Source organism: Sardina pilchardus, chromosome 2 (genome assembly GCF_963854185.1).
Source record: "Sardina pilchardus chromosome 2, fSarPil1.1, whole genome shotgun sequence".
Lineage (NCBI taxonomy): Eukaryota > Metazoa > Chordata > Actinopteri > Clupeiformes > Clupeidae > Sardina > Sardina pilchardus.
The window spans coordinates 6,274,597-6,301,948 of NC_084995.1; the positions used below are offsets into that span (position 1 = coordinate 6,274,597).

Here is a 27,352-nt window from a genome sequence, read left to right on the forward strand (position 1 = left end):
ATAGGACACTGACTGGATCTGCTCCTAGCTACTTCAGTTCTTTGATCAAGATGTACATTCCCAACCGCCCATTGCGATCTTCTGAGGAGCGTCTGTTATGTCGACAAACCATTCATGCTAGGTCAAACTGTAGATCCTATTCTTCAGTGGTTCCGTGTTGGTGGAATGAGTTGCCCAGTGCTCTCCGTTCCAGCAACAGTTTTGGATCTTTCAAGAGGGGTCTTAAGGCATATTTGTTTAATATGCACTTAGTCTTTTGAGCGTTTGTTATGTGTTATGGTTTGTATAATAGTATTGTTTTGTTATAATTTGTCCATTGTTAGAATTTGACATTTATTCTGCTATTGTCCTTAAATTTAGCCTTACCATGCTATAGTTATTGTTATTATATAATTAACTGAGTGACTTATTTGATTGCTACTCTCATTTCATTGTTTTATTTCTCATTAGGTTAGTGCTTAATTGATTGTTTTATTGATAATATTGCTATTCCCCCTTTTTGTAATTGTTCACTGTTATTTAATTTGTATTGTTATTTATTTGTATGTCGCTTTGGACAAAGGCGTCTGCTAAATAACCATAACCATAACCATAACCATAACCATTAATTCACCACATGATAAAATGCTGTCATATAGCTTGATGCCCAGGAGCCTATGGTAGTCTATGCCTATCTCTGAATCAACATGAACATGCATACGATACATACGTTGCTAGAAACTTATTTTGCGGAGCTAGGCCTGCTAGTCGATGGTTACAATGAATCACCCTCACTGCCCTATCGCATATCTGACCATCCATTGTTACAATGTTACAAAATGCGCGATCTTCTCCATGCATGTAGCCTACGGTTATAAGTAAAGTGACAAGCTGTTCACTTACAACTTCAGGATTTCAATTCTTAGCTCCTCATCATGGACAACTCCACTGTGATGATTGTGTTTGGCTTCTTCTACAAAGGGTTTTACAAACCACAGAAGCCCAGAGCACCATCGGCACAAGCCTGCTGCATCCTCCTGCTGCTCTGTCATTGAGGACACTGGGAGTCGAGCAATCTGGTCCAACAATGTTGAAAGTGTCATGCCTAGGAAGGCAGCCTTCTTCCTGCCAAAATTCAACAGCACTGCAAGTAGAACCATTTTAGCATAGTAAGAAACAGGGATGCAAAGAGACATGTGGTCAAAAAGGAGTGAGCCTCAGAACGGGGGTGGGGGGGGGGGGGGGGGTGCCGGTGGTTGTGGGGTGGCGTATTATGGGCTTATGGGGGAATAGGCCTAATATGGTCACTACGGTCATTCTGAACTAGTTGTAGGCGGGAAAGTGAGGTCTGGCTAAAACCAACATAAAGGGAGTTACAGTAATTCAGTCTAGTTGTTATGAAAGCATGGATTACTCAAAAGTCCAAAAAAGTCAAGAAAGGCTTGATAAGTTTATTAATTGGAAGAAACTATTTTTGGTTACTGATTTGACCTGTTGACCTGTCAAATGTAAGATCTCCGTCCAAGATTTCCCACATCGTCCAATTTTCACATATTGAATATTGCTTTATAAACTGGTCTCTAACTAGTGCAACAACACTTAGAACCAATAGAACTGCTTTTTAAAAAAGCTATACAAATATTTGACAAGAAAGCACTATCATTTCATCACTGTGATATAAAAAGGCACAGCCTCTTAAGTTTTGAAAACCTGCAGAAATATAAATACACATGTTTTATATATAAAACCTTACATGGTCTTGCCCCACCTCCATTAAATTAATTCTTTAAAAAAGCTGAGGGTGGCATTACTAGGGCTTCTAAGAAAGGAGACTGCATAATACCATTCAGGAAAACTACCTTTGTACAAACTGTGTTATCTGTAAAGGGTTGCAAACTCTGGAATAGTTTACCATATACATTAAAAGATCTCCCTACGTAACTCGTTCAAAACTCATGTTAAATTAACCAGAACTGCAATCACCTCTAATATGCAACACCTCCAGGGCTCTAAATGAACTTTTTTCATCACCAGCCAACTTGGCTAGTAGATCTTTTTTCTTACTAGCCAATCAGAAATTCAACTAGCCATTTTTTTCTGACCAAAATTAGACATGCCCATAACATTACCACTCACACACCCCGAACCTCCCAACCACCACCACATTCTTTTTTTTTTCGTTCTCCACAACCCATTAAATATTGACCTATTAACATATAGAATTATTTAAATAATAATAATGAGAAAGTTATTTTTGTTTATACATAAGTTTATACATTTGTTAAGAAATACGGTTAATATGATGCTGTTTAATTCATTTATAAATGGTCACTTTAAGACTCTTACTGGCTCCACTCAGCGCCTGCTATGCCTGCACTCTGACAGTTTACCTTTCACTAGTGTAGGCCTAACTGTTGTCTTTGCGTTTTTCTTTTACTTTTCTTATAAAAAGGAGATATCAGCTAGCACAATGACAAGCCAGCTGGTGCTCTCTCTCCCTTTCATGCGCATTCAAACACGTTCCCAATTACGTTATGAGTAACGTTATTATAGTAGCCTAACATAACGTAAATTAGATTTGCTGCAGAGATTTCAAAGAGTAGCCCATCATCTCTATGTAACATCTCTATGTAACAGCTGTTTTGATATTGACATTGTAAATGTAAACGTTCTCTAAGAAGAGTGTAAAGCATTACTTTATGTTAACCACAACATCGTTGCTGGGAAAAAATAGCGAACAGCCAATGATAACCTAATGCGTGGCCGGCCGGATTTATGATAAACTAATGCATGCTCAGCGGCCCGCATCGAAGTGCATCGGGGGCCGTAGTTTGGACACCCCTGATGGCAGTCCCGCAGCCCACAGGTGCAAAACTGAAAGTTTGTTGCAGCCCTCGGTGGGGTGCCGACGGCACCGTCATACCGTTCTAACCAGGACACAATTTTCTTCTATCACTCACCACCAGCCAAAGTGGCTAGTAAGGTTTTTTTTTATACCCGCCAAAATGAATTTTTACCCGCACGCTACTCTAATCTAGCCTCGCGAGCCATCCACGTACTTCCGGCCAAGGATTGCCTCCACTACGTGTCTGGCCGTGCTCCTCTGTGGAGCATTCTGCTCGGTAGAATTGTAACAGAACGCCCCCCCTCCAGAAAGCAGCCAATAAACGAAGAGACGGGTTGGTGGGGGCGAAAGGGGGAGGGCGCTCGTGACGATGACGTTAAACGCCTGCGCTATGTTGTTGAGTAACTATCGCCGATTGGGTGAGAGCTGTCCAATCAATTCAAACCAGAACTGGGCGTTACTTCCCGCTTCCTGCAAGCGCTTCAGAGCAAAGAAATTCCAGACCATAATACGAAATGAAATGGTAGTATTATGGGATGGTCAGGACCAGGCTAACTCTAATCTGGACCAGTAGCGGTTCTAAACTGAATTACTCCCTGGGCGAGATCCCCCCCCCCCCCCCCCAAAAAAAGTATTTTTTCTTTAAGTAGCCTAATCTGAACTTTTGACCGTTTTGTTGGAAAGCATAATCAATCTCATGGTGAAATTAGTTGATGTGTTCGTTAAAACCGAATTATTATTTCATAGGCTAAGCATAGCAGGTATCATTGCAAGATGGCTGACAAACGTAAAAGTTATACTAGGCCAGAATAGGTCAATTAACATCGCCCCCGACATTGTCACAGTCACTCGCGACCAGAAGTCAAGACCAAACCAATTCACCTGGGTGACCTCTTAATCGTTTTGTCACCTATTTTTATTAACCATTTCACACAGGAATAGGTCTGCATTCAGAATATTATGAATGAGATGTGCGTTGTTTGGAAGAAAGTCAAGGTGTGTGACTTTAGCCCACTAATTACATTAAGACTATTGTACTATACAGTGGATCCCCGTCCTCCCTTTGCCGCTTCATTAAGGAGACCCAGAGTGAACTGTCCTCCGCAAACCCCTGCCTTCGCCCTTTCCTCTGCACAGTGCAGTGCAGCCTATACCTTCTGAGCAACAGGGGCGCCTGGAATAGAAAATCGTTTTGCGACGCTTTATTGTTATTTTTTTTTTTAAGCACTCGTGCCGCCCCATACAAGATGCCGCCCTGGGCGACCGCCCGGTTCGCCCGTGCCTAAAACCGCTACTGATCTGGACTGCTCAGGACTTCAGATCCATATTTCCAGAGCTCTACAGATGGCCCAAGGACCTGTTTGGACTGTTCAAGTAGCCTATACCATGTGTTGTTTAGCGGCTACGCCGGGAGAGCTTTTGAACAGCCTCTTGTTTTTGTCTGTGCCTACAAGAATGCTGTGCAAGTACGCCGCTCTGTCTGGCATCTGGCTATATTGTGTGTTTTTTTTTTGCTCTGATGGACAGCAATGCATTTTGCTATTCATTATAAAGTTGGTCTTGCGACCGTTAAAAAAGGTGGAACATTTCTGAGCTTGAGAACTGTGAGGAACAATAAAGAGTTTAATAAAAACCTGTTTTCTAGAATATTCCCCTTTGAGGATGTGTTTATAACACAATGCTTCCTTAACAACTGAAAGTTAAGCTGCACACTCCATCAAAATCCTCATGTAAGGCAAAAGGGACCTTTGTTCAAGTGAATAAAGATTCTATTAAGTCACCTTTCTGTAGGGGCTGCAGCAAAAACGTCACAGTTTCTGTGATGGCATCTTGGTTGGCTGCCTCCACCTGCTCCAGCAAACTAACCAGAAGCTCCTTGGAACTGCAAATCTGAATCAACAAATAAAATGAAACACAAGTGTGTGCCCGCATTTTAATGCCAGGAATGTACACAAATGGTTAAAGGTATGAAATAGTTACAATTAGATCATCAGATTTGACGATCAGATGAACATCATGACATATTAAAATTGTCTAGGGGTCATTAAATATCAGCTCAAACCATCTTGACACCATGGCCTCACATTTTTGCCAAACAATCCCCCAGATCTTGTTAGCCTGACGTTTGAGTCTAATACTGCATGATTATGGGACGTGTTTTAACTGCACTCAATTGGATAGACCAATTGAGTCAATATATTGTACAACAGCCACGACAGCAACACACTTTTTGCCGTAAACAAAATGAGAATGAATAGGCTCTGTTGCTCATCTGTCCTTTATAATAAAGCCAACCCGAACGATTGTATTAGTCCACTCAATTCTCAAGTGTTCATAGAGGCTTATCAATGGAGCAAGTCCCGACCAAATTTTCCAATATCTAATTTGTGAGCGTGGTTAAATTGTGCTGGCTTCCAGGCTAGTAAAAGTGCTACTTCACAAAGATCAAATGGAATGGAATCATTAGGCTGTCTCGATAATTATATTATCAACTTATACAATATCATCAATATCATACAACATATTAAACTATCAATAATAAATTTTGCAGACCTTAATATTGCCTCACTGTTGCATTTACATTTGCATCACGAATGTTCAATCTACAGGTGACTTTCTGATGGAAGGGAAAAAAATCCTTCTGTCTTAAATAGCACTGCGGCACTTTGAAAAACCAGATGCTGTGCCCTACAGTATTCCATACCATGTGCCCTCTAGGGAAGGTTTTCCCAAAGTCAGTGTCATAATATGAGTCTAGGGTGCCACCAACTATTGTTTCTGTATTTCTCAGTTAGGCTAATGTCTAGCTGCCATTTTGATAAGATAAGAGATAAGAGATTGTTTTGCCATTTGTACACACACAGACAGTACAGTACTAACAGCAATTGTTGTACAAAGCTCAAAAGTTCCACATTTAGAGAAGAGACAAAGTAAAAGCGGCAAAGGTGGGCCTAAGCATGTGCAATCCGCACCCTGTGACATTTTGGAAATCAACACACGTGGTGCATTTTTTTTTTAAATAAATAATAGGAGAAAAGATAAGAAAAATTTACATTCATGTGTGGATATAAATAGGGCTATATAATTTTAAGGTTGAATGACATGTCTGCCGTAGCCCGACGGTGTCTGTATCGCTGTTACTGGCATTACGGAACTTTGGGTTTCGGGTGGGAACCCAAACACAAAAAGATATTGATGGCCGAAACAGCAACAAAACCGAAAGTGTACGTTACAAACATAACTTTTTAGGACAAAAAAACAGTCAGAAGTAGCCTAAGCCTATGTCTAAGCGGCGTGTACAAGTTTTGGTAGGGGCTAGCCTAGGCTACATTCTTGCAAGTAAATCACGATTAGACAGACAAAATAGGCTAAGCCATTTTTTAGGCTAACCCATAATGACTGCAGGCTGATAGTCAAGTTTGTTTATTTACTTTTCTGGTGAAAGTGTCTTGCCTCTACACAGGCTATAATGCAAATCAACTTTTCTACTTTGCAGATAGCTTCATATTCCCACGTCAGTTCAACCAGAGCGCACGCACTTGCGTCTCAAAAAATTACCATGTGTACCTATGTTACCCAGGAGACACTCTGTAAATTTGTTTTGTGCTAAGATTAATACTTTCCAAGTTAGATGATCCTGCATGGTCATAGCAGTCCCTCAAAGTTGATCACAATTTTATAAGAGTTCTTGGTTGGGATCTGTTTAGGCCTTCAGAAACCATATTTTTACTCAACATAGGATTGATTTGTTCCCTTATTAAGAGCAGTATAAACACTCAGAAAAAAGCAATGAAGAGAAAAGAAATTCCATCAGGGACTGAACAGCAGACTTCACAAGTTTGAAAAACAATTTTGGATCTCATATTCAGAGCAACCTAACACCTTGTGGGAATATTCAAAGATTTTAAAAATATTTTTTCCTATAATCTGCATTACCTCTTCTTTTTAAAAACACCAATTTGACTTGTCTTATACAAATCTTTCTTTTTCATTTCCCACCCTGAACATGGGCAAAATGCACCATTGAGATCTATTGAGAAATATGTTTGTTTTGTATAGAGTAACCACAGGTGGCACTAACATCTATCTATTAATGCAAGGAACGTCTGTCTGTGTGTCACACAGGTCTTGCTAATGGCATGCGTGAGTGCAGTGCAAAGTCTGATCGTTTTTGGACCACAAATCACAAAGATATCGTTAAATTAAGCAAAATACAATTCTACCGCTCTCTAGCCACTCTAACTCTAGCCACTCCCTTTCTCACTCTCACTTACTCCAGCATAGAAAAAAAGGCCATTTCGCTGACAAAAACATATTGCCATTCATGGAAATTACAATGTCTCACTTGAACAACGGATTGTTTAAAGATTGTTCATCTTGGATAAACATGAGTCTGACACACATGCACGCATGTTGGTAAGCAGGCTGTTAAAGTAACATAACGTTGCATAGGCTACTCCACATCAACAACCGCAGTTGCCTACCGCCCTAGCGGTTCTGTTGCCTGATCAGGTTGCTGATCTTGCAACAATATGCCGACACACACACACACACGTCGGTAGCATTCTGTTAAAATTTGCATTTAAAACAGCCACTCTTGACTCTATCTGGACATCGGCTATGGGCATAACATTCATTCAAATATCACTTCCGAGTTCATAGCACTGGCATGGCCATGGTCATGCGATTAGCTTTCTCATTTCCCAACAACAGCAAAAACGCACGGGTATGTACAGTAATGTGTCTTATATTGCCATTAGCTGTAACTCAAACGCCTTTCCCCTTCACTTTTTTACTTTGTAAAAAGCTCTACTAACTGCACGGGCCTGATTCTACATCATCGCCAATCTAACATGATCTACCTGCATCAACGTAATTGGGTAACAAGTTTCTTGGAAAACATTGTTTGTATGGGCACTGCACTAGTCACTGAAATTGCAGGGGTGGGGACAAAACATATTGATCTCAATGGTGCATTTTGTCCATGTTTAGGGTGGAAAATGTTAGGGAGTTTTTCCTCACCCCAGTTACTCATGGGCCCTCTTTCAATCTCTGAATGTGCCATGAAAAGTGCCATGAGACGTGTAATGTTTTGGCGCTCTATAAGTGAAATTAAATTCAAATTGCATTGTCATTTGTACTTGCTGTGAATACGCAAGCCACAAGAAGTAATTTTTGGTGTTGTTGTTGGCTTACTTTTACTCACAACATGCTATCCGGTGACGAGAAACTTCATTCTCTATTCTATAGAATAAGCTAGCAAATTGAATTTGAAGTGAAATTGAATTGAGGTCAAAAACAGGATGTAGAATTACAATTTGAATTTGAATTAAAGGAAGTAGAATTTCAATTCAATGAAATTCGAAGAAATTCGTATACATAATTTAAGGGCAGTGTTTACAGTGTTTCCCCTAGAATTGTTTTCCATGATGTAGCCGTAATGTTAGCCAAGCCTACTGCCTCATAACGTATGGACTGCTGCCTCCTGCATGCGCCGTTTGTATTCAGTTTTATAATAGCCTGAAACGTAATCTTTATGTAGCCTACAAATCCTAAATAATTAGAGGCTAAACCAGGATTTGATGCAACTTAGTGAAGACTTTCAGAAAACAATTTTAACGATGACGTTGGCTGTTATGCTTTTACAATGTGGAAGTAGGCCTACGGTAATTGTCGTGACATTACTGATCATGTGAAGATGTTGCAGTGGCGCTGAAAATCCAGCCGTGGCGCTGTGCCACTGCTGAATACATCGTAGGGGAAACACTGGTTTAACAATGAAGCTTCACAGATAGATTGCATCAAACACATAACTTACAATTTAAAACAGTAACTAATTACATTTGCAAAGTAGCCTTCCCAAAACTGTACACATATGAGTTTCAGCACATTGATTTTGTTGTGTGACTGTAGAATTGCTTTGAATCGCCATGCATTTAATTCCACTTCCTGTCATTCCATTTAAAATTCAAATTCCTGTGGGGCGGACCCAATTCAATTCAAATTAAATTCATGAATTGAATGGAGGCCAATTCTAAAATTTGGAATTGTGCACAAGCCTGGTGTCAACGTATGCTACGGATATATTTTTATTTCCCATTTGCACAGTGTTTTAAAAACTATACGGACCTCCAGCAGATGTGTGAGAATGGCATGACTATGAGATAGATCCTTTTCTTCATTCTTCAGCCGAACCTGCACAAGTGGGCCCACAAGATTCCAGCCCATACATCGCACTATGTACTGTGAAGACAAAGATGAGATAATCAGAAATCCACTGTAACTAAAATCAAACAATCAAACGAATTTATGAAATATGGTGATACATTCACCTTGTTTCTCTCATCCACAATAATGCTTAGAACCTGTGCAATGTCACCATCTTCTATACACTTTCTAGCAGAAGACTGGAAAAGATCATAATCATCTGGGGTATACGAATCATTTTTGATTGTTTGCTGAAAAGACAGAAATAACATTTAACATTACAGTCCAGGAGTTTTAATATTTCTAACTGTTGTCAATAGCACTTAAGCACCTTCCCATTTTCAACTGTTCCTTACACATCTTTGGACAACATCACACAATTGGTCTAAAGCCATCCTTCTTGGACCGTCTCCACAGGAGTTCCTATATGAATAAAAACAATGTTTACCAATGACCAACTCAAATATTGCTTAACAAACTTGACTTGGCTTTATCTACTAATTGTCACCAACATAAACCACATTAAATTACACAATCAAACATATTTGCCAATTTTGCCAATATTTGCCAATTTTTCCAATTATTCAATACTGCCTGACATTTAGGCCTTTTCCACCGACAGAGAACCGGCTCCGTTCGCGAACCAACATTTGAATCGTTCGGAGCTTTTCCACCAAACTAAATCCGGTTCGGAACGTGGCAACTTGGTTCGAAGTTAAAGGGAAACTAAACTATGCAGGATTGGCGATTTCATCGCCGGTTTCGCTTTCACCTTTCGTCTCTGCTCGTTTTATGCTTGCATATTTCTCTGCAGAGCTTCGATAATAGGCCTATATATATTGTAAGGGTGGCTCTTCTCGTTCCTCAGGCGTCTCACAAGACTTCCAGAAGTAAACTAGAAGGTCTGAGGACCTGCAAGAGTGGGCTTGGCAAAATCCTAACTATGCTAACAATGCTAACTATGCTTAAAGGAACACTTCACCGTTGTTTCATATTAAACTACGTTATTCGCTTAATTAAGACGAGTTGATACATATACCTCTCACGTTTCAATGCGTGCACTCACTAGCTCTGGGTGCGGCGCAACTTTGATAGCACTTAATGCATTCATTAGGATCCAAACAGAGATGAAGTTAGAAGTGACCAAACACCTCCAAGTTTTCCCTATTAAAATACAGTTACACGAGTAGTCACACGACCAAGTATGGTGAGACAAAATTAAACGTGGTGCATTTCTAAGCAGGTAAAAGGGATAACTATATTGTGTGGCGGAATAATATTGGGAGCACTTAGACCCTGCGCAGTAATATCCTCACTCCAAAGTGAAACTGAAAGTGCAAGAGTGAGGATATTACAGCACCACACAATATAGTTATCCCTCTTACCTGCTTAGAAATGCACCACGTTTTATTTTGTCTCACCATACTCGGTTGTGTGACTACTCGTGTAACTGTATTTTAATAGGGAAAACATGGAGGTGTTTGGTCGCTTCTAACTTCATCTCTGTTTGGATCCTAATGACTGCACTGGGCTAGCTAAGTGCCATCACCGTAGCGCCACGCAACAGAGCCAGTGAGTGCACTAGGGATGGAAATTAGCACCAGCCACCAGCCAAATGCTGGTAAAATGTGACAGTGGCTGATAGATTTCAGACACAGTCATATTTTAACATTGAGTGGCAGGTTAATTTGACCAGGAATCTGCTATTGGCTGACATTTTCACATTTCCAAATTTTAATTTCCACCCCTGGAGTGCACGCATTGAAACGTGAGAGGTATGCATCAACTCGTCTTAATTAGGGGAATAACGTAGTTTAATAAGAAAAAACAGTTAAGTGTTCCTTTAAAATGCTAACCAGGTTGATCAGCTAACTTGGCTGATGATTTAAATGCTAACTGTGCTAACAATGCTATCTAAGCTAACAATGCTAACCAGAGGGGTATTTCACAAAACCTAGATAAGGGATTAAGCCGGGATTTTTTTGGTTATCTTGGATGAATTTACCCTTGACTTGGTTTCACAAAAGTGATGCTACATAAATTGCCATGAGAATTTATTCTCTGAAACTAGCCTGGTACCGACCAGGCTAACAGCAATTCTAATGGTAATTCCATTATCTGATTGGTTCAGCTAGCTGTCATTCAAATCAGACCTCCATGCGATTTTTTAAAAAGCTGTATTCCATTTATATACTATTTGCTACTTGCATTTACTCGCAAAACACAGCAGAATGTGTACCTAATACCATATGGATATCATTTAAATTATGGTGACCTTATAATTAATGACAAAATCGTTGTTTGCGTCTTTTTTGACTGACGTTTGATGAAAAGCCTACTGCAGCAGTTGATTGGAAGTGGAGGGGACATTTTTCGAAGGTGTTTTCAACTAATTTGATTTTAAGACAAAATAAAGATATATATAGTCATACTTTGTACATCTTTGCGGTGGCAAGCGCTTTCTTAATGACGTTGTGTGCCGAGACAAGGAAGCTCTCACACGTGGGTGCATGCATAAATTTGGATTCAGTTGGTCTGCCACACCTACTCCCACTTTGTAACAGAAATAATCATGATTCCCCATCCAAAAAACTAAAACTTTACCTCGTTGTTAGTCTATATCAAAAGCGCATGTTCACTTTGTGTGCAAGACGCTATTTTTCGCGTCTTTTTTATTCCAACCGTGAGTTATTTGGGGAAGAAACGAAAACGCGCACACATCCCGAATAGCTTACACCTGGCTTGACATAGTCGCTCCTCACTGCATGAAAAGTGGGATTTTTGTCAGTATGCGACACTGTAGATTGTCGTGGAAGTTCAGGTTTATGGCTGTTCACGACCATTTGCAGGCAACCCTGAAAACTGCCGTGAATTGGCAGAAATTGACGTGGGCCTTGGTTGGCAGACATTCCCCCATGACCCCCTCCTCCTAACTCTAGGGGAGGCTATACAAATGCAAATTAGGGTTGAAAGTAGGGCTGGGCGATATACCGGTATTACGACTACGACCGGCATATTTTTTTAAATCGATATGTAGATGAGACAATATCGTCATACCGATATAATATTTTTAATAATGGACCATTTTATCAAAGCCGCTGTCTGATGTTCAGACCATCAGACAGCCGCAGCTCTCTCGCGTTGCTCAACTGCACCCCTTGCGTATGCATGTTCTCCCTTGCAACACTAGAAACTTTCAAGCATGGCGCACACTCAGACTCCCAGTTACTGTCTGTTTACCGTGCTGCGGGGCTGGTGCGTTCCCAATTTCCGTCCAATCACTCGGCACATCAACAGTAATTCTCGTTGTGAAATCAAAATTCTCCTGGAGCTCCAAGTGTTTTTGTAATTTGTACACACAGCCTTAAAACACCAGCCGAGTCATAGTACAATGTCATTTTTGGTACGAAGAGCCGTAAAGCTCGAAACGTCACTTTGTTGCGGATTTAACTAAAATAAATTCAAATAAACGGAGAATGTGCGGACCTTCTTTTTTATGTTGGGTCTTTGGTATGGCTAATTTAAATGGGTTATGCCTACATATGGGATGGGTGCTTGGGTTTCTTAAGGAATCCGCCGTCTTGGTTTGTATTGAAATGAATATTTTTTTAAGTGGCTAGGCTACATGCAAAAGGGCAATAGGGATTTTCCGATAGCCTACTACGACAGACCTTAACGGAGAGGCTCGCAAAAGCTAGAGCAGTCTGAAATCAGTGTAATTAAAATTGGTTGTGTTGTCATAATTGCCATGTGGAGTGAATTTGAAACACTTTTCTCTTTCTGTTTAAAATATCGGTTTATATCGTATATCGCCAATCAGCCCCAAAATATTGGGATATCAGATTTGGTCCATATCGCCCAGCCCTAGTTGAACGGTAAGTTTTACACCAGGTGACATTTTTCTAAAATTATTAACTTCATTTGAAGAAAAGCTCTGGTAGGCTAATAGATCAGGCTCACTAGCCTTCAATTTGAGCTTGAATTAATTTATTTACTGAAAGTATGCTAAGATGAATTTCTGTATCATTAGCAAAAAAAGATACACAAAACGATCCATTTTAACTATTAGTTTTAACCATTCAACCACTGTGTATAGTGGCATGACTGTGACCCTTTTCTTTGGTCTTGGATCTCCCCTTCACACCAACACAATTAGAATTTCGGAGGCAAATACATTAATAAATGTCTTTACCACTTCTTTCATTCAATACAAATAGGTAGTTCCCCAGGTAGTAGGCTATTTACGTCCAAAACAGCCAGTCCATATGCCACTCACTCTCAATAAGTCAAACCGTCCAGCAGGGGACACAGGGAGCCATCAACGTCATTCCCAGTTTCCGGCTTGCCGGCGAATTCAAAATTCAAAACAGGAAGGATAACGCTTGTTTTATTTAGGCTACTTCATTTTATTTGGATGTAAGAATGACTGGACGAGCATTCCCTTTGCTACCAGACCCTTTATCTCCAGTATGTGTTTTTGCTGCTTCGTCTACGGCGTCTCGTGTTCAACTCCACTGGATGAGACTGAGAAGAAAAGAAGACGGGTCCACATTCGTCATTATCCACAATTTAGATAATGACATTATGTGTAAGTAACTCTTTTTTTACTGTCTCTTAGGGGTGGCACGGTTCACAAAATCTACGGCTCGGTTCGTATCACGGTTCAGGGTCACGGTTTTCGGTTCGGTGCGGTTCTTGTTGTTATTTTTTCTTTTACTCTTTAACACTCCAGAAACATATTTCAGCACATAGCTTAATCATCCACAATTAGGCTAGAGTATTTAGAGAATAGTTATCATGTAATAATGCACAAACTCAATTTGACTTCACATAAAGCACATTATTGTCTGAGGAAACTTTAAGCTTCAGTTGAGATTTTGATAAAGCAAGAGGGAAGACATTGATGATTTCAACAATCATTTTGATAAAGCAAGAGGGAAGACATTGATGATTTCAACAATCTTTTCATTTATTTGGCAGGGATGGTGCACCAGCACAAAATGTAGGTCGTCCACCCATATTTTTCATTGCATCGCCTTTTTATCGCTCTCCTTTCATATAGTGTGAATGATTTTTTAACAACATGTAAAGCTTGTCTTTATTTGAAACACACACATTATGTCATTATTCATTCATTCTATATACTGACATGTCTGATATTCATAACAGCAAACTTTATGCAGATTATAGCCTATTCATTATAACTCCACCTCTTAAATTCAGCTGTCTGGCTGAAGCCTCAAAATATTGTAAACAAAGTAGCAGGCTAAGCTCATCATACTCTACTGGTTGGACTGTTCAGTTTCCCCACATGTGTTTTAATTTCAAGGTAAGCATACTTTTTCTCCTTGGGACCGGCCCTTTTAAGCCTTGGAGTTGAAAACATTGGTATTGAGATGGTCAGTCAACTTGAATGCAAGAGATTTTATCAAATGTCTGATGCTAACCGTTTTTAACAGTAATTTAGCTAATCGTCTTCTGTGCGTCATTGCGTTCACGATTGTGAATGTTCTATTTGGATTAATTTGGTAAAGTTGCACGCATAGTCTACAGTTGCGGAAGAACATGCTTCCACCCGAGCAGGATCAGGTGCATCAGTTTGACCACGCTAGGGATGATCTCTTGCACTTGCCATTTCTAATACCTTGCGCGCAGCACTCAAAACTCCATACTCCTACTCTCGCACATAAGGGAAACACGTCGTCACATATGTGAATCAATTGCGCATGCCATAAGCCTGAACCGTAGGACCGTACAACGAAAACACACTCCGAACCGTGACATGCGAACCGCACGGTTCGGAGCATTTTTCAAAAACCGTGCCACCCCTACTGACTCTCCATCCTCGTTTAATGTTAGGCTACTGTGACTTAGCCTACATTTGCCCATTTGTATTTATACCACTTGTTTAATTTTTTTCCAGCAGCCTGTAAAACTTGGGCTACGAGACGACCAAGCGAGCTGTGAAGACTTCAGCTGAAGACTATTTTTCAGATGCATTGTTGCTAAGTAGGGATGCACCGATCCGACTTTTTCAGTCTTGATACCGATACTGATGCCTGGGCTCTGCGTATCGGTCGATATCCGATACCGATCCGATACCATTGTTAATGAATAAATTGTATACCTCACCATGTGGAAAAGACTAAAAGCATCAGGCTTGACGTAAACATTCTTTCCCTAAGTAAACATTACTTTCCAAAGAAAAAATCTAACAAAATAACACTTAGATATAAAGGTAATGTATTATTATTATCATCATCATCATCATCATCATCATCATTATCATCATCATTATCATTATTAATTACATTGCTAGTATTAAAAATAAACAGTTGTGCACCAGCAGCAACTTGGAACAGCATTGAAATTCAAGTTTATAGTCATTACTAAATATTAAATCTAACTAGCTGACATGAAACTCAACAAATGCATAATTTTCTCCCATCAAAACAATTTTGCAGATAAAAATCCAATATTAGTGTCAGAAACACCCCTGCCAAAATGGTGTCACCCGCGAAACCCCTCTATTTACTCATAGTGGTACGGTCCCGCAGTTTCCCCACGATAAGCTAATTAGTTCACACAGAGTTTGAATGGTGGTAAACGGCACTTGAAGTTGCACGTTTTATCTAATAAATGAGAAGTTTTTAACAGCCAATTTGAACATTTGCATGTCTTGATACCAAGAACGGTTTATACAGATATGAGACGAAAATGACATGTGTTTAGTTTGAGTAGCCTATTTTGTGTTGACTACACATTAAACGTGTTGCCTAAATGCAACAAAATGCATGAAGATCGTAATTAATCTATGACAAATGGAGGTTAGTATAGACATTCTTTTGATCCTATGACATACATTTAGTATCTGTATTTATCCCATCCGTGAATTTAAACACTCAAAGCACACAGTGAGGTGATGACACACTCTAACCCGCAGCAGTGAGCTGTCTGCTACGGCGGCGCTAAATGGCATGGTTGAGCGTCATGGCTCAGCCTTTTTTAAAACTAAATTAAATTCGGATCGGCTCATGGATCGGCTCATTTTTTCCGATCCCCGATCCAGCTATTTTGTTCATATCGGGGCCGATATCCGATCCAAATATCGGATCGGTGCATCCCTATTGCTAAGTAGCAACTTTGTGTGAAAAGAGAAATAAAACCAGAATATAACGTTTCTTTTTTTAGTTGTAAAAACGTTCGGGGAACTTTGATAACCTGGAGCTAATGTTCTTTCCAGGGTATTAGAAGGTTACTGAAAAACTAACCACAGGAGAACCAACGGCTAACGTTATTTGCGTGCTGGGATTCAACCATAATATAACGTTTATTTTTTTGTTGTAAAAACGTTAGGGGAACGTTCATTTTTTTTGACAACCTGGAGATAACGGTCGTTCTCTAAACGTTATTAGTAGGTTACTGAAAAACTAACCTCGGGGGAACCAAAAGCTACCGTTACTTAAAGTTATCAGAACGTTATTTGCTTGCTGGGAAGTGAAACGAGTTTAGCAAGGATATGTCAAAGACAACGCTATGTCAAACCTGGCTTTATCTCTTATCTTGGATGGCTTTTGTGAAATACCCCTCAGGTTGATTAACTAACTTAGCTGATGATTTCTAGCAGTTATGCTAAAAATGCTAACTATGCTAACCAGGTTGATTAGCTAACTTAGCTAATGACTTCAATTATGTCAACAATGCTTAAAAAAAAGTCTGGAAAAAAAAATACCAAAAAAATAATTTCCCCATTCATTTCAATGGGACCGAAAAACGGGAATACCGGAAAAGTGACAACCGGCAGCCATCCGACATCAACAAGCAGGATTGGGACTGATTTTTTAGTGTTGGAACCGCGTCGATAGCTCAAACGCTCTAGGAGAAGAGGCGTCTTAAACTAGAAATGTGCATGTCCGAGGACCTGCAAGAGTGGGATTGCAAAAATGCTAACTATGTTAACTATGCTAACAATGCTCGGATGATTTCTAGCATTTATGCTAAAAATGCTAACCATGCTAACTATGCTCACAATGCCAACCTAGCTAATGACTTCTATTATGTCAAGAATGCTTAACAAACACAGGCTGCAAAAAAAAATACCAAAAAAAATATTTCCCCATTCCGCAACCCCCAACCGCGTCAATAGCTCAAACGCAATAAGAGAAGAGGCATCTTAAAAAAGTGGGTGAACGGGAATAATAAACTAGAAATGTGCATTTCCGAGGACCTGCAAGAGTGGGCTTGCAAAAATGCTAACTATGCTAACAATGCTAACCATGCTTACAATGCTAACCAGGTTGATCAGCTAACTTGGCTGATGATTTCTAGCAGTTATGCTAAAAATGTTAATGATGCTAACAATGCTATCTAAGCTAACAATGCTAACCAGGTTGATTAGCTAATTTAACAGAAGATTTGTAACATTTATGCTAAAAATGCTAACTATGCTAACCCTGCTAACAATGCTAACTTAGCTAATGACTTCTATTATGTCAACAATGCTTAAAAAAAAGGCTGCAAAAAAAAGAAGAATAATAATAATTTCCCCATTCATTTCAATGGGACCGAAAACCGGCGAAAAACGGGATTACCAGAAAAACGACAACCGGCAGCCATCCGACATGAACAAGCTACACCGGATTGGGCCTGGGCCCGTATTCACAAAGCATTTTATCTTACCACTAAGAGTACTCCTAAATCGCGCTAGAAGATTTTAGTTAGGAGTTTTCCCCTAAAAGTTATTCACAAAGCCTTTCAGACCTACTTTTAGTAAGGAGAAACGCCCACTCCTAAACTAAAAGTGAGTCTTCGTTGCTATGGTTGACGTCATTACTCATGCATGAGCTTGATGAAAGTGACCACCTTGATTGGCTGGTGATTATAACGCGGGAATGATGGCAAACCTCCCCTACAATGACGAGTTGAGTGACAGGTGTTAGGTCTTAGCTGGTGAGAATGCGTGGGCTATGTCGGCTGTGAAGGATGGAAGATGATGAATAAATAGGCATAGCCTTAATGAATAAAGAGTAAAGCAAGCCTATAGGCTTAATGAAACACTATGGACTGGAGCAGTATATTTGCAACATGTTTTAAATTAATCTGTATGAAAACACGTATTTGCAAAGAGGAGAAGCGATTTAATTTAATTAAGCACAATAAGACGTTACATTTAGTTTACATGCAATGGTGGTTTTGGTTGTCTGTGGCATTATTGCATTTGCATCCTTAGTTGCAATGCACATTTATTCCCTTGCATGACAGCGAGCTCCTGCACTGCACGGTCATTTCAAAACATCGCGACGTGAAATGCCACTAAAAGCGGGTTGTGAATAGGTCTTAGTGAGTTAGAAGTCCTCTCGAGTTCTTTTACGCTGTCCTAGACTTAGCTTAAAATGCTTTGTGAATAACTTTTAGTGAAAAAAATTAGGAGTCATAAAGTTAGGAGTGACACGCCCATTATTTTTAGGAGTTCCTCCCTAAATTCGCCAGTTAGGAGCTACTTTTAGCCCTAAAATTCTTTGTGAATACGGGCCCTGATGTTCAAGGCGAGACACTACAGGTGAATAGGGTAAAAATTGTAACTAGCAGATATCACTATGAAACTTCCCCAGTTGATTACTGACATCAACATAAGAAAAAAATGTACTACAAGTTTTTTGTAATTTAATATTCAAATTTGTAAATTAGGCATCATCTCATTAAATATGCGCTCATTTGCATATACTTTAAAATCTGAGTTTTGGATAAAGCCAGGTTCAAAATTGTTTTTTCATTGTAACGCGACCGATGTGTTGTAGTCGTTGGAATTAAGATATTTCACACTGTTGAAATTCACTAGTTACGAAATGAACTGCAAATGTCTTTACATGAAAATTTGTCTTTAAAATTGACAAACATCATATGTGTAATTCATGGCACAAGACGATCGGGACCAGAAAATAATTTATATTTCTCCATAGACTCTCATTCATTTTTTTTCCGATCTTAGGTCCAGTGGACCGACCGGAAGGGGCGGTCACTTAGGTTCCCTATTCGGTTATTAAGTGATGATGTAATAATGGGATAATAAATAGTTTTCTGGGTCCAACGGCTTTCAAACTCACATGTTATTCTCCATAGACAGTAAAATAAACAATTATTTTCCGCTATTCTGACTAGCCTTTAAGAAAATTGTCATCTTATACGGACTTGTTGCCTCAACCTAATCAAATCTATATTTTTCGCGGAAGCCTGGACGTTACCCATTCATATATCGCTGGCTGCATAGCTACAGTGATTACTTTGTTAAAGTTTAGCGATTTTGTTTTAAAACCGCGAAAACGAAGGTTGTGATGACAAAGTTTACAAGTAGCAAAACCATAGACCTAAAAGAAATGGACAAACAGACTCCGTTGTTCTCGATGGAAGGAGGCTGAAACAAAATTCCGTTTACTTTCCGTCGTACTGCGCAGACTCGTACTCAGTTTGTGACGTTAGCCTGCTGTAACTCGTCTGATAGATCGAAAACCTCTGAAATTGTTAACGTTCGTTTTTTAATATTATTATTATGTGTACTTGCCTCTAGGTAATGCTTTACCATATCAAACAGTAGGCTATCGTAGGCTACACGCATTTTCACTGATCTTGCGAATGACTCTCCGTCATGGTTTTCGTGCAGGCTCACTCAGCTTCTTATCCAAACATTACGGGCGAACGTTAGCTTCCCTACAACCGACATGCTAAAATACTTCTTTATGGGAAACCAACGTAATATACGGGGAAGAAGTGAATTAATTTTGCCTTCGATACCCTATATAGAATACACAGAAGCTATAAGGGAGACAAAGGGCACATGTTACATGAAGTTATGGGATCACAAAAAAAAATTGAAATCTATGGCCGTCCAAGGGAGTTATCAGAGCGTTGATCACCAGCTCATGTTGTGTTTCTACTTCCGGGAATATGCCTGCCCCCTTGAGCAAAACCCGTCTGGCTGCGCTAATAAACGTCTTCTCACAAAATAGGGAGGGAAAGTAATCTCATCGCCATCTGGTGGTTGCGTTCCTAGAGGCTAGCGGGAGTGGATGGGATTTTCTTTTAGAAAAAATATATCTCGGCCCACGATGGGAAGTTAGTTAAATGCCTTTAATATGCTATGCATGTAGGCCAGCTCTATTGCTTCGAGTGGTCATACTTTATTTTTTAGGATCAGTTTAATTGTTTTGAGTTTGTTTGTAACATGGTGATAACGAACTACAGTAGCTAGCTACAGTAGCATTTGACGTCACCAGTTTGGGCGCTTCATCTCCAACTGATCAAAACGGCAATTTGCTTAACTGGCTTATCATATTTTTGTAATAACAGAGAGCGATGTAAACCGCGTGGTAATTACCTTTATGTTGGGATAACTTGTGTGAGTAGGAGCACAACACAAGAGCTGGCAGTAAGTGTGATTGTCTACTAACTAACCAACTAGCTAACAGGCTAATAAACAAACCATGCTAGGTGAGTAACGTCGTGGAAGGGTGTCACGTCACTTGAAGTTGTAGTCCATTTATGAAATGAAACGAGCAATTACGTTTTTTTTAAATAAGGCGAAATAGGGTCTGATATTTTCACAGTTAGCAGATTATTACAGTATGCAGACTGAAAAATATTTTTGGTGGATAAGATCGCTGGTATAGCTGCGTAGTATTTTTTTTAAAAGTCGGTCTATGGGACTTAACATTGGAGCTGCTCTTCGATAGGAACGCAACCACTTGGGGCGCTGGTTTTCACTTTCCCTCCCTATCCACCTCATTCCTTAACCCGGAAATATGTATCGTTGCGATGGTTACGATACTGTTTTCAACTTCCGTTCATTCTGTTAACATGTGCGTTCTCCATAGCTAACTAGATTATGCCTCAACTTAGATTTCTTTCGAAATATTGACAATTCTGCCCTCAGCATGTATATACTACATCATATATAACCGATATAAAATAGAAAAGTTTACTTTTATATGCGTTATGATATGTTAAGCACCGTAAACCGTCACGTTAAAACAGATACAATGCAGCTTCGCCGGAAATAGAAAACCGTCTCGGTGTCATGGCGACCCCCATTGTTGGGCTGCGGAATATCGTGGATAGCTGCTGGGTCCGTGACGTCGGACTTAACAACCGCATAGGGAGGGAAAGTGGAAACCAGCGCCCCAAGTGGTTGCGTTCCTATCGAAGAGCAGCTCCAATGTTAAGTCCCATAGACCGACTTTTCAAAAAAATACTACGCAGCTATACCAGCGATCTTATCCACCAAAAATATTTTTCAGTCTGCATACTGTAATAATCTACTAACTGTGAAAATATCAGACCCTATTTCGCCTTATTTAAAAAAACCGTAATTGCTCGTTTCATTTCATAAATGAACTACAACTTCAAGTGACGTGACACCCTTCCACGACGTTACTCACCTAGCATCAGGGTTTCCCGCAGCGCTTTCCTGCTAAGGCGGCCGCCTTAATAACACAGGGCTGCCGCCTTAACTAGCGTCTTCAATAAATAAATATATTATGTATAGTGATATTCGCCGTATTACTCTGTCATGTTTTCTCCCTGTCATTCCAAACCGTAGCCGCTAGTCTCCCTTCTCTGTAGAACGCATAAAAAAAAGAAACTTTCAAATCGAGTTGGCCTATGCGCACAGGCGACGCGCTCATTCAGCATGAGTATTTGATGGTTCCACTGCCACGCATATCTCACAGTGACTGCGAACACAAATAGCCTAAACCTAGCTAGATTTGACGACTCTCACAGGAATGGTTCTCCGTTGAATCTACCAAATGTATGGGATGAGCGGCATAACACTTTTGAGCGCTTTATCTTTTTTTTTTTTTTTTTTATCACTCGTCTACTAATGCATAGGCATAGCCCACTGCATCTTGTAATTTGTTGTGACAAACACTTGTGCCATCTAGCCTACAGCTAACAACAACTTGTGACGGCTATTCATTCACGTGTTGTAAAATACTGAAATTGTCTCAGGTTTACACAGGCTAGTTTAAACTTCAAACTGTAGCCTCTTGTCTCCCATGCCAGTTTCATTCATCCCGACCGGGCGGGACGGGGACGCACGTTTCGGTTTTGCTGAAATAACTCCTGAATGTTTTTGTTCAGAGCTGAACATGTAACTGTTGGCTATTTGACAGATGACAGATTTGGTTGCTAGTGACAAAATATTAGCGTTCAATGCGGTACCATCTCGCTAATTATGTTTTAAAAAGCATTAAAAACGTTCCGGCTCTCTTAGGCTATATGAGCAACAGGCACGCACAATATACAGCTTCAATCAAAGAATTGCAGCTTAGGCTACTAAATCACAATTCACTAACTTTACCATACAGTCGCAATGTTACATTTTCATACAGTTTCATCTTTATTTCATGGTATATTCTAAAATATCCACCATTACAAATATTCTTGGTTTTAATAGAATATTATAATATTGACTGGCTTTAAAATATATCCTATGGTGCTATGCTGAGCAGTGCAAAGGTTTTGAAAGATACAAAAGGCCCTGTAGGCCCTATTGGAGTTGTAAACTTACACTTTTAAGGTATAATATTGTCTAAATTGTGTTAATGATGTTTAATTGGTTGCTGATACATCTGATACAATGAATGTGAAATCCAGGTATATTGCTGTCATTAGTGTCAAAATTCAACATTTTCAACATTAATGAAATGCTGACAGCCTACTAAATTTTTACTTCAGCTGACCTCCTTGTCTTCAAGTAAATCAGAAAAGAAGTTATTTAGACAAGTGTGTGCTAGACTGCTCCTGTAGCCAACAATCCCCTCTCTACCCTTTGGGAATTGAACTGTGATCCTTGGTGATGTAAATTATGAAAACCCCTTTCTTTGGTTGGTCTTGATGCGGCCTTGAGTCCTTTAAGACTCGGTCTCGACTCAGACTTGCTTCCTAAAAGACTCGGTCGTTGTCACTCGGTCTCGGCTGCAGTTAAACCAACGGTCTCGATCCCCCCCCCCCCCCCCACCCCCATCGTAGGGCAGTGGCGGCGATGAGGCGGGGACGCTACAGCGCCCCCTTCCCCTGGACAGACACCACCTTAACTAACACATTTTCTGGGGGAAACACTGAGCATGGTTTGTTTATTAGCCTGTTAGCTAGTAGGTTAGTTAGTAGACAATCACACTTACTGCCAGCTCTTGTGTGAGTAGGAGCACAACACAAGTTATCCCAACATAAAGGTAATTACCACGCGGTTTACATCGCTCTCTGTTATTACAAAAATATGATAAGCCAGTTAAGCAAATTGCCGTTTTGATCAGTTGGAGATGAAGCGCCCAAACTGGTGACGTCAAATGCTACTGTAGCTAGCTACTGTAGTTCGTTATCACCATGTTACAAACAAACTCAAAACAATTAAACTGATCCTAAAAAATAAAGTATGACCACTCGAAGCAATAGAGCTGACCTACATGCATAGCATATTGAAGGCATTTAACTAACTTCCCATCGTGGGCCGAGATATATTTTTTCTAAAAGAAAATCCCATCCTCTCCCGCTAGCCTCTAGGAACGCAACCACCAGATGGCGATGAGATTACTTTCCCTCCCTATTGCCCTCGCGTCCTGACCGGTCCAGACCCTTGTGTGAAGCTCAGCGAAACGCCTCTGGTGGAGCATGGCGGAACTACAAGGGTCTGGCGAGAGTCAGGTTAAGTCAATGGGGAACCGTAATACTTTTAATAGCGGCGCCCAAGGAAGATTCCTGATGACATGACGCCGGTGGTTCGCTGTCGGTGGAAAACCGCCTAAAGAGCTCTGGGGCCGGTGCACAAACAAAGCACCTTAAGTATCAGTCTTAAGGAATTTAGGGTGTTGCACAAAATGTTATACTTGTAAGGAAATCTATGATTTACTGCATTTAAAAGGGATTTAAAATAAACTCAAAAATAACTCAAAGTGGTGGGCTAGCTGCTACCACTTCAGACTCCGTTCCAAGACGAAATGTGGCTTCTTTAACTATATACTACTAGCAAGCTAATACGTTTGCCAAGTTGCCACAATCACGAAAGCCGCTCAGATTGAACATTTCATATCGTAACTTTTCTCGTCTGAAGCCAACACATATTCTTACTGAAGTATAATCAGTTAATGTTAAACATCATAGCACATGCTAGCTATCTAGCTAACGATGTAGGCCCTTTTAGGTCTATGATGTAAGCCAGTGAGGTAAGGTTTACGTTACAGCTGTTATTAGCTGGCTGCGACATAATTGTGATCCCACAGTATGTGTGCATGTACTAATTCAAATCTAGATGATTTATTCTCCAATGCAATTGACAATTAAATCAATAACAAAATACACATTTGCTTTAAAAACGGACACGTACTTGCGTTGTGCATCCCCAAAAGAACTGCAAGGATAACGTTATTTTGACTCCGCATACTTGCCGTAGTTATCGCCGATGTACTCGGAAGTGTTTGTCCTCAGTTTCTTTTTCTTCTCCATGAGTTTCTCTCTTGGGGTGGTGAGAACGGAGAATACGTTTTGGTTATCCACTGGTGTCGTATCAAGCTAAACATGGAGAGTAAAGTTGCTCGAAGGAAGTCTTCCAAAGGTTAAAACAAAATTAGCGTTATTAATCGCGGTAACGTAATGCATTAGATAAGCAATGACAAATGTTGTAAACGGTTGTTGTAACGTGTGGCAGAGGTTAACGTTATCGTGTTTCATTGCTAATTGAATCAACCTATCGTAAATCTGATAGAACCAGCATGTATTTGTTAGTTTGTTGTGTTTATTATTATTATTGTTGTTGTTGTTGCTATTATTATTTTGTAGTTTGTAAAAGATTTTCCGGGATATTCCGACATTTTTGGCTCATTTTCCACCTCCCCTCGAGCAAAACAATCGATATTTACACTTTTCCCGTTCATCCAGCCATTCTGTGAGTCTGGCGATACAACTTTTAGCTTCAGCCTAGCATAGATTATTGAATCGGATTAGTAACATGCTTAAAAGTGACTAAGATTTCCAGTAATTTTCCTTTTTAAAACGTGTCTCTTCTCGAGTTGGAAAGTGCAATAAGACCAACTGGAAATGAAACCTGGCGTTTTTCTAGGCTGATTTGACATGGAACTACACTCATCTGGCGTAATAATCAAGGCAAGTTGCAAACGTACCATGGGCGCAGTGATGGGCGGGCGCCCGTGGTACGTTTGCAACTATAAACATCAATCAACATTTTTGGGTTCCTTCTTTTGTCATTTATATTTTAGGAACTTCCTAAAGCATGCATTTAATTCAGCTTTAAACACTAAAAATCATCATAAGATCGTGAAATGCACTTTCATAAAACAAGGCCATTACATGAATGTAATTGAACAACAGTGATATAGTTTTATAACTATTTTCAGTTGTTTACTACCATGACAGAAACAATGAACAGAGTCACATTAATCATGGTGATGTGGGGAAATATCAACACATTGCACATCCATAGTCCATGTTGTCTCTTCTGAAGTCGATGCACATAACATCTATGTCATCAGCAATAGCTATTTTGTCAGTTAGTTTGAGCCAGGTTGTTGCTAGGATATTGCAGAGACAACCAGAAACTTCCAGATCGATCTTTGCCTTTTTTAGAAACAACACGTGTTAGTAAAAATGTTCTTGTTGTGTGACATCAATCACAGTGCCCTTTGGCTGACAATCACAAGACACTGATATATTTTGCATTACATTCCACAAAAGCCCTTGGAAAGTTAAAATCAATTCCTATCTCTAAACAGTGAAATGAGAATAACTTTGAGGATCCCTCGGCTTTCTAAACAACAATGTGAGCATGTACGAAAATGTATTTCCTGCCAACATGTCCGTGTTGATAGAATAATTTTAGAAATAAAGCTAACCTTGCAACTCAATGATTTATTACATTTTGAGGGACTAGTTTCTCAATATCAATCCACCACTGCCATACAGGGAACAAAGTATAGGCTATTGCAATGCGATGCAAGGTTAGTTTTATTTCTAACATTATTCTATCAACACAGACATGTGCATCGATAGTCTGACGTTATAATTTATTTGTTTCGGGTGTTCTGTGGAGTGGATTAAGACTGTTTTCAGTGGCAGGGTGGATGTTGACTTGCGTTATCTCAGCACCAGATTAGCACCAGATGAACTTAAGGAAGGGCAGAAATTCACTGAAAATGGTCTCCATCAACCCCGTCTAAATTGGAAATGAGGTCCTATGTCCAAAATTCCGAACTATTCCTTTAATACAAAATAAATGGCTAAATACTGCAATATCAGCATTGCATTGAACTCGTGACAACTTGGCTACATATTTATTTTAGTTTACAATTTATTTCTCACCCTGCCCTTCGTTTTTCTTGTGGAAGTGTGCTTTCAAGAAGCAGAGAGTTTCGATATACAGTGCCTATAGAAAGTTATCATACCCTTTTGAAATAGTTCCTTTTTTTGTCTTACAGCCTGAAATCAAAACCCATTTTTAAAAAAAATCTTTTCCAGTTTTATTTACAAATGTAGCTGTACAACATCAAAATAATGAAACAAAAGTCAACAGTTCTGAAAATTAATAAAAAATTAAAAACTAGAATAACAGGGTTGGAAAAGTCATCATACCCCTGACTTAATACTTTGTCAAGCTTCCTTTTGCTTTCATTACAGCCATCAATCTGTTTGGATATGTCTCTATTATAACTTTGCACACCTAGACAGGGGAATATTTGCCCGATTTTCCGTGCAGAATTGTTAAAATTTAGTCAAATTCTGTAGGGAATGGCGATGGACTGCTCTCTTCAAGTCAATCCACATATTTTCTATAGGATTTAAGTCAGGGCTCTGACTTTGCCACTCAAGGATATTCACCATCCTATCCTTAAGCCACTGCTTTGTTCTTTTGGCAGTATGTTTAGGATTTTTGTCGTGTTGGAAGGCGAATGACCTCCCCATCCTCAGCTGTTTAGGAGAGGGACGCAGGTTTTCCTCAAGAATTTTGGTGTACTTGGCAGCATCCGTTTTCCCTTCTATCCTGACCAATTGCCCAGTCCCCGCTGAAGAGAAACATCCCCAAAACATAATGTTGCCCCCACCATGCTTCAAAGTAGGTATGGTGTGTTTTGGGTGTGTTTGGGTGTGTATACTGTGTTTGGTTAGCGCCTGGAGCTCAGTCCAAAAACTTCAATCTTAGTCTCCAAAAAGTTCGATCTTAGTCTCATCTGACCATATAAGCTTTTTCCACATGGTAGCAGAATATTCCAGATGTGTTTTTGCACTGAACTCCAAGCGCAATGTTTGGCGAAAACCAAC

General features: G+C 39.8%; 2 protein-coding genes across 5 annotated transcripts in view; one reads left to right on the forward strand and one right to left on the reverse strand.

Annotated features, from left to right (window-relative positions):
• The window catches only part of glmna (glomulin, FKBP associated protein a), a 61,075-nt gene extending 36,443 nt beyond the window's left edge, over window positions 1-24,632 (reverse strand). Inside the window, exons 1-6 of one of the 3 annotated variants that reach the window (XM_062517350.1) lie at window positions 24,469-24,632; window positions 9,388-9,454; window positions 9,157-9,282; window positions 8,954-9,067; window positions 4,606-4,714; window positions 883-1,123 (exon numbers count right to left, since the gene is read on the reverse strand). In XM_062517350.1, the coding sequence (XP_062373334.1) occupies window positions 883-1,123; window positions 4,606-4,714; window positions 8,954-9,067; window positions 9,157-9,282; window positions 9,388-9,426 (629 nt within the window). In that variant the 5' untranslated portion in view covers window positions 9,427-9,454; window positions 24,469-24,632. The other 2 variants (XM_062517351.1, XM_062517352.1) reach the window with 2 other exon arrangements.
• rpap2 (RNA polymerase II associated protein 2) overlaps window positions 24,494-27,352 on the forward strand; it is a 73,083-nt gene continuing 70,224 nt past the window's right edge. Inside the window, exon 1 of one of the 2 annotated variants that reach the window (XM_062517354.1) lies at window positions 24,494-24,635. In XM_062517354.1, coding sequence (XP_062373338.1) covers window positions 24,599-24,635 — 37 coding nt within the window. In that variant the 5' untranslated portion in view covers window positions 24,494-24,598. The remainder of the gene's footprint in view (window positions 24,636-27,352) is intronic. The other variant, XM_062517353.1, reaches the window with a different exon arrangement.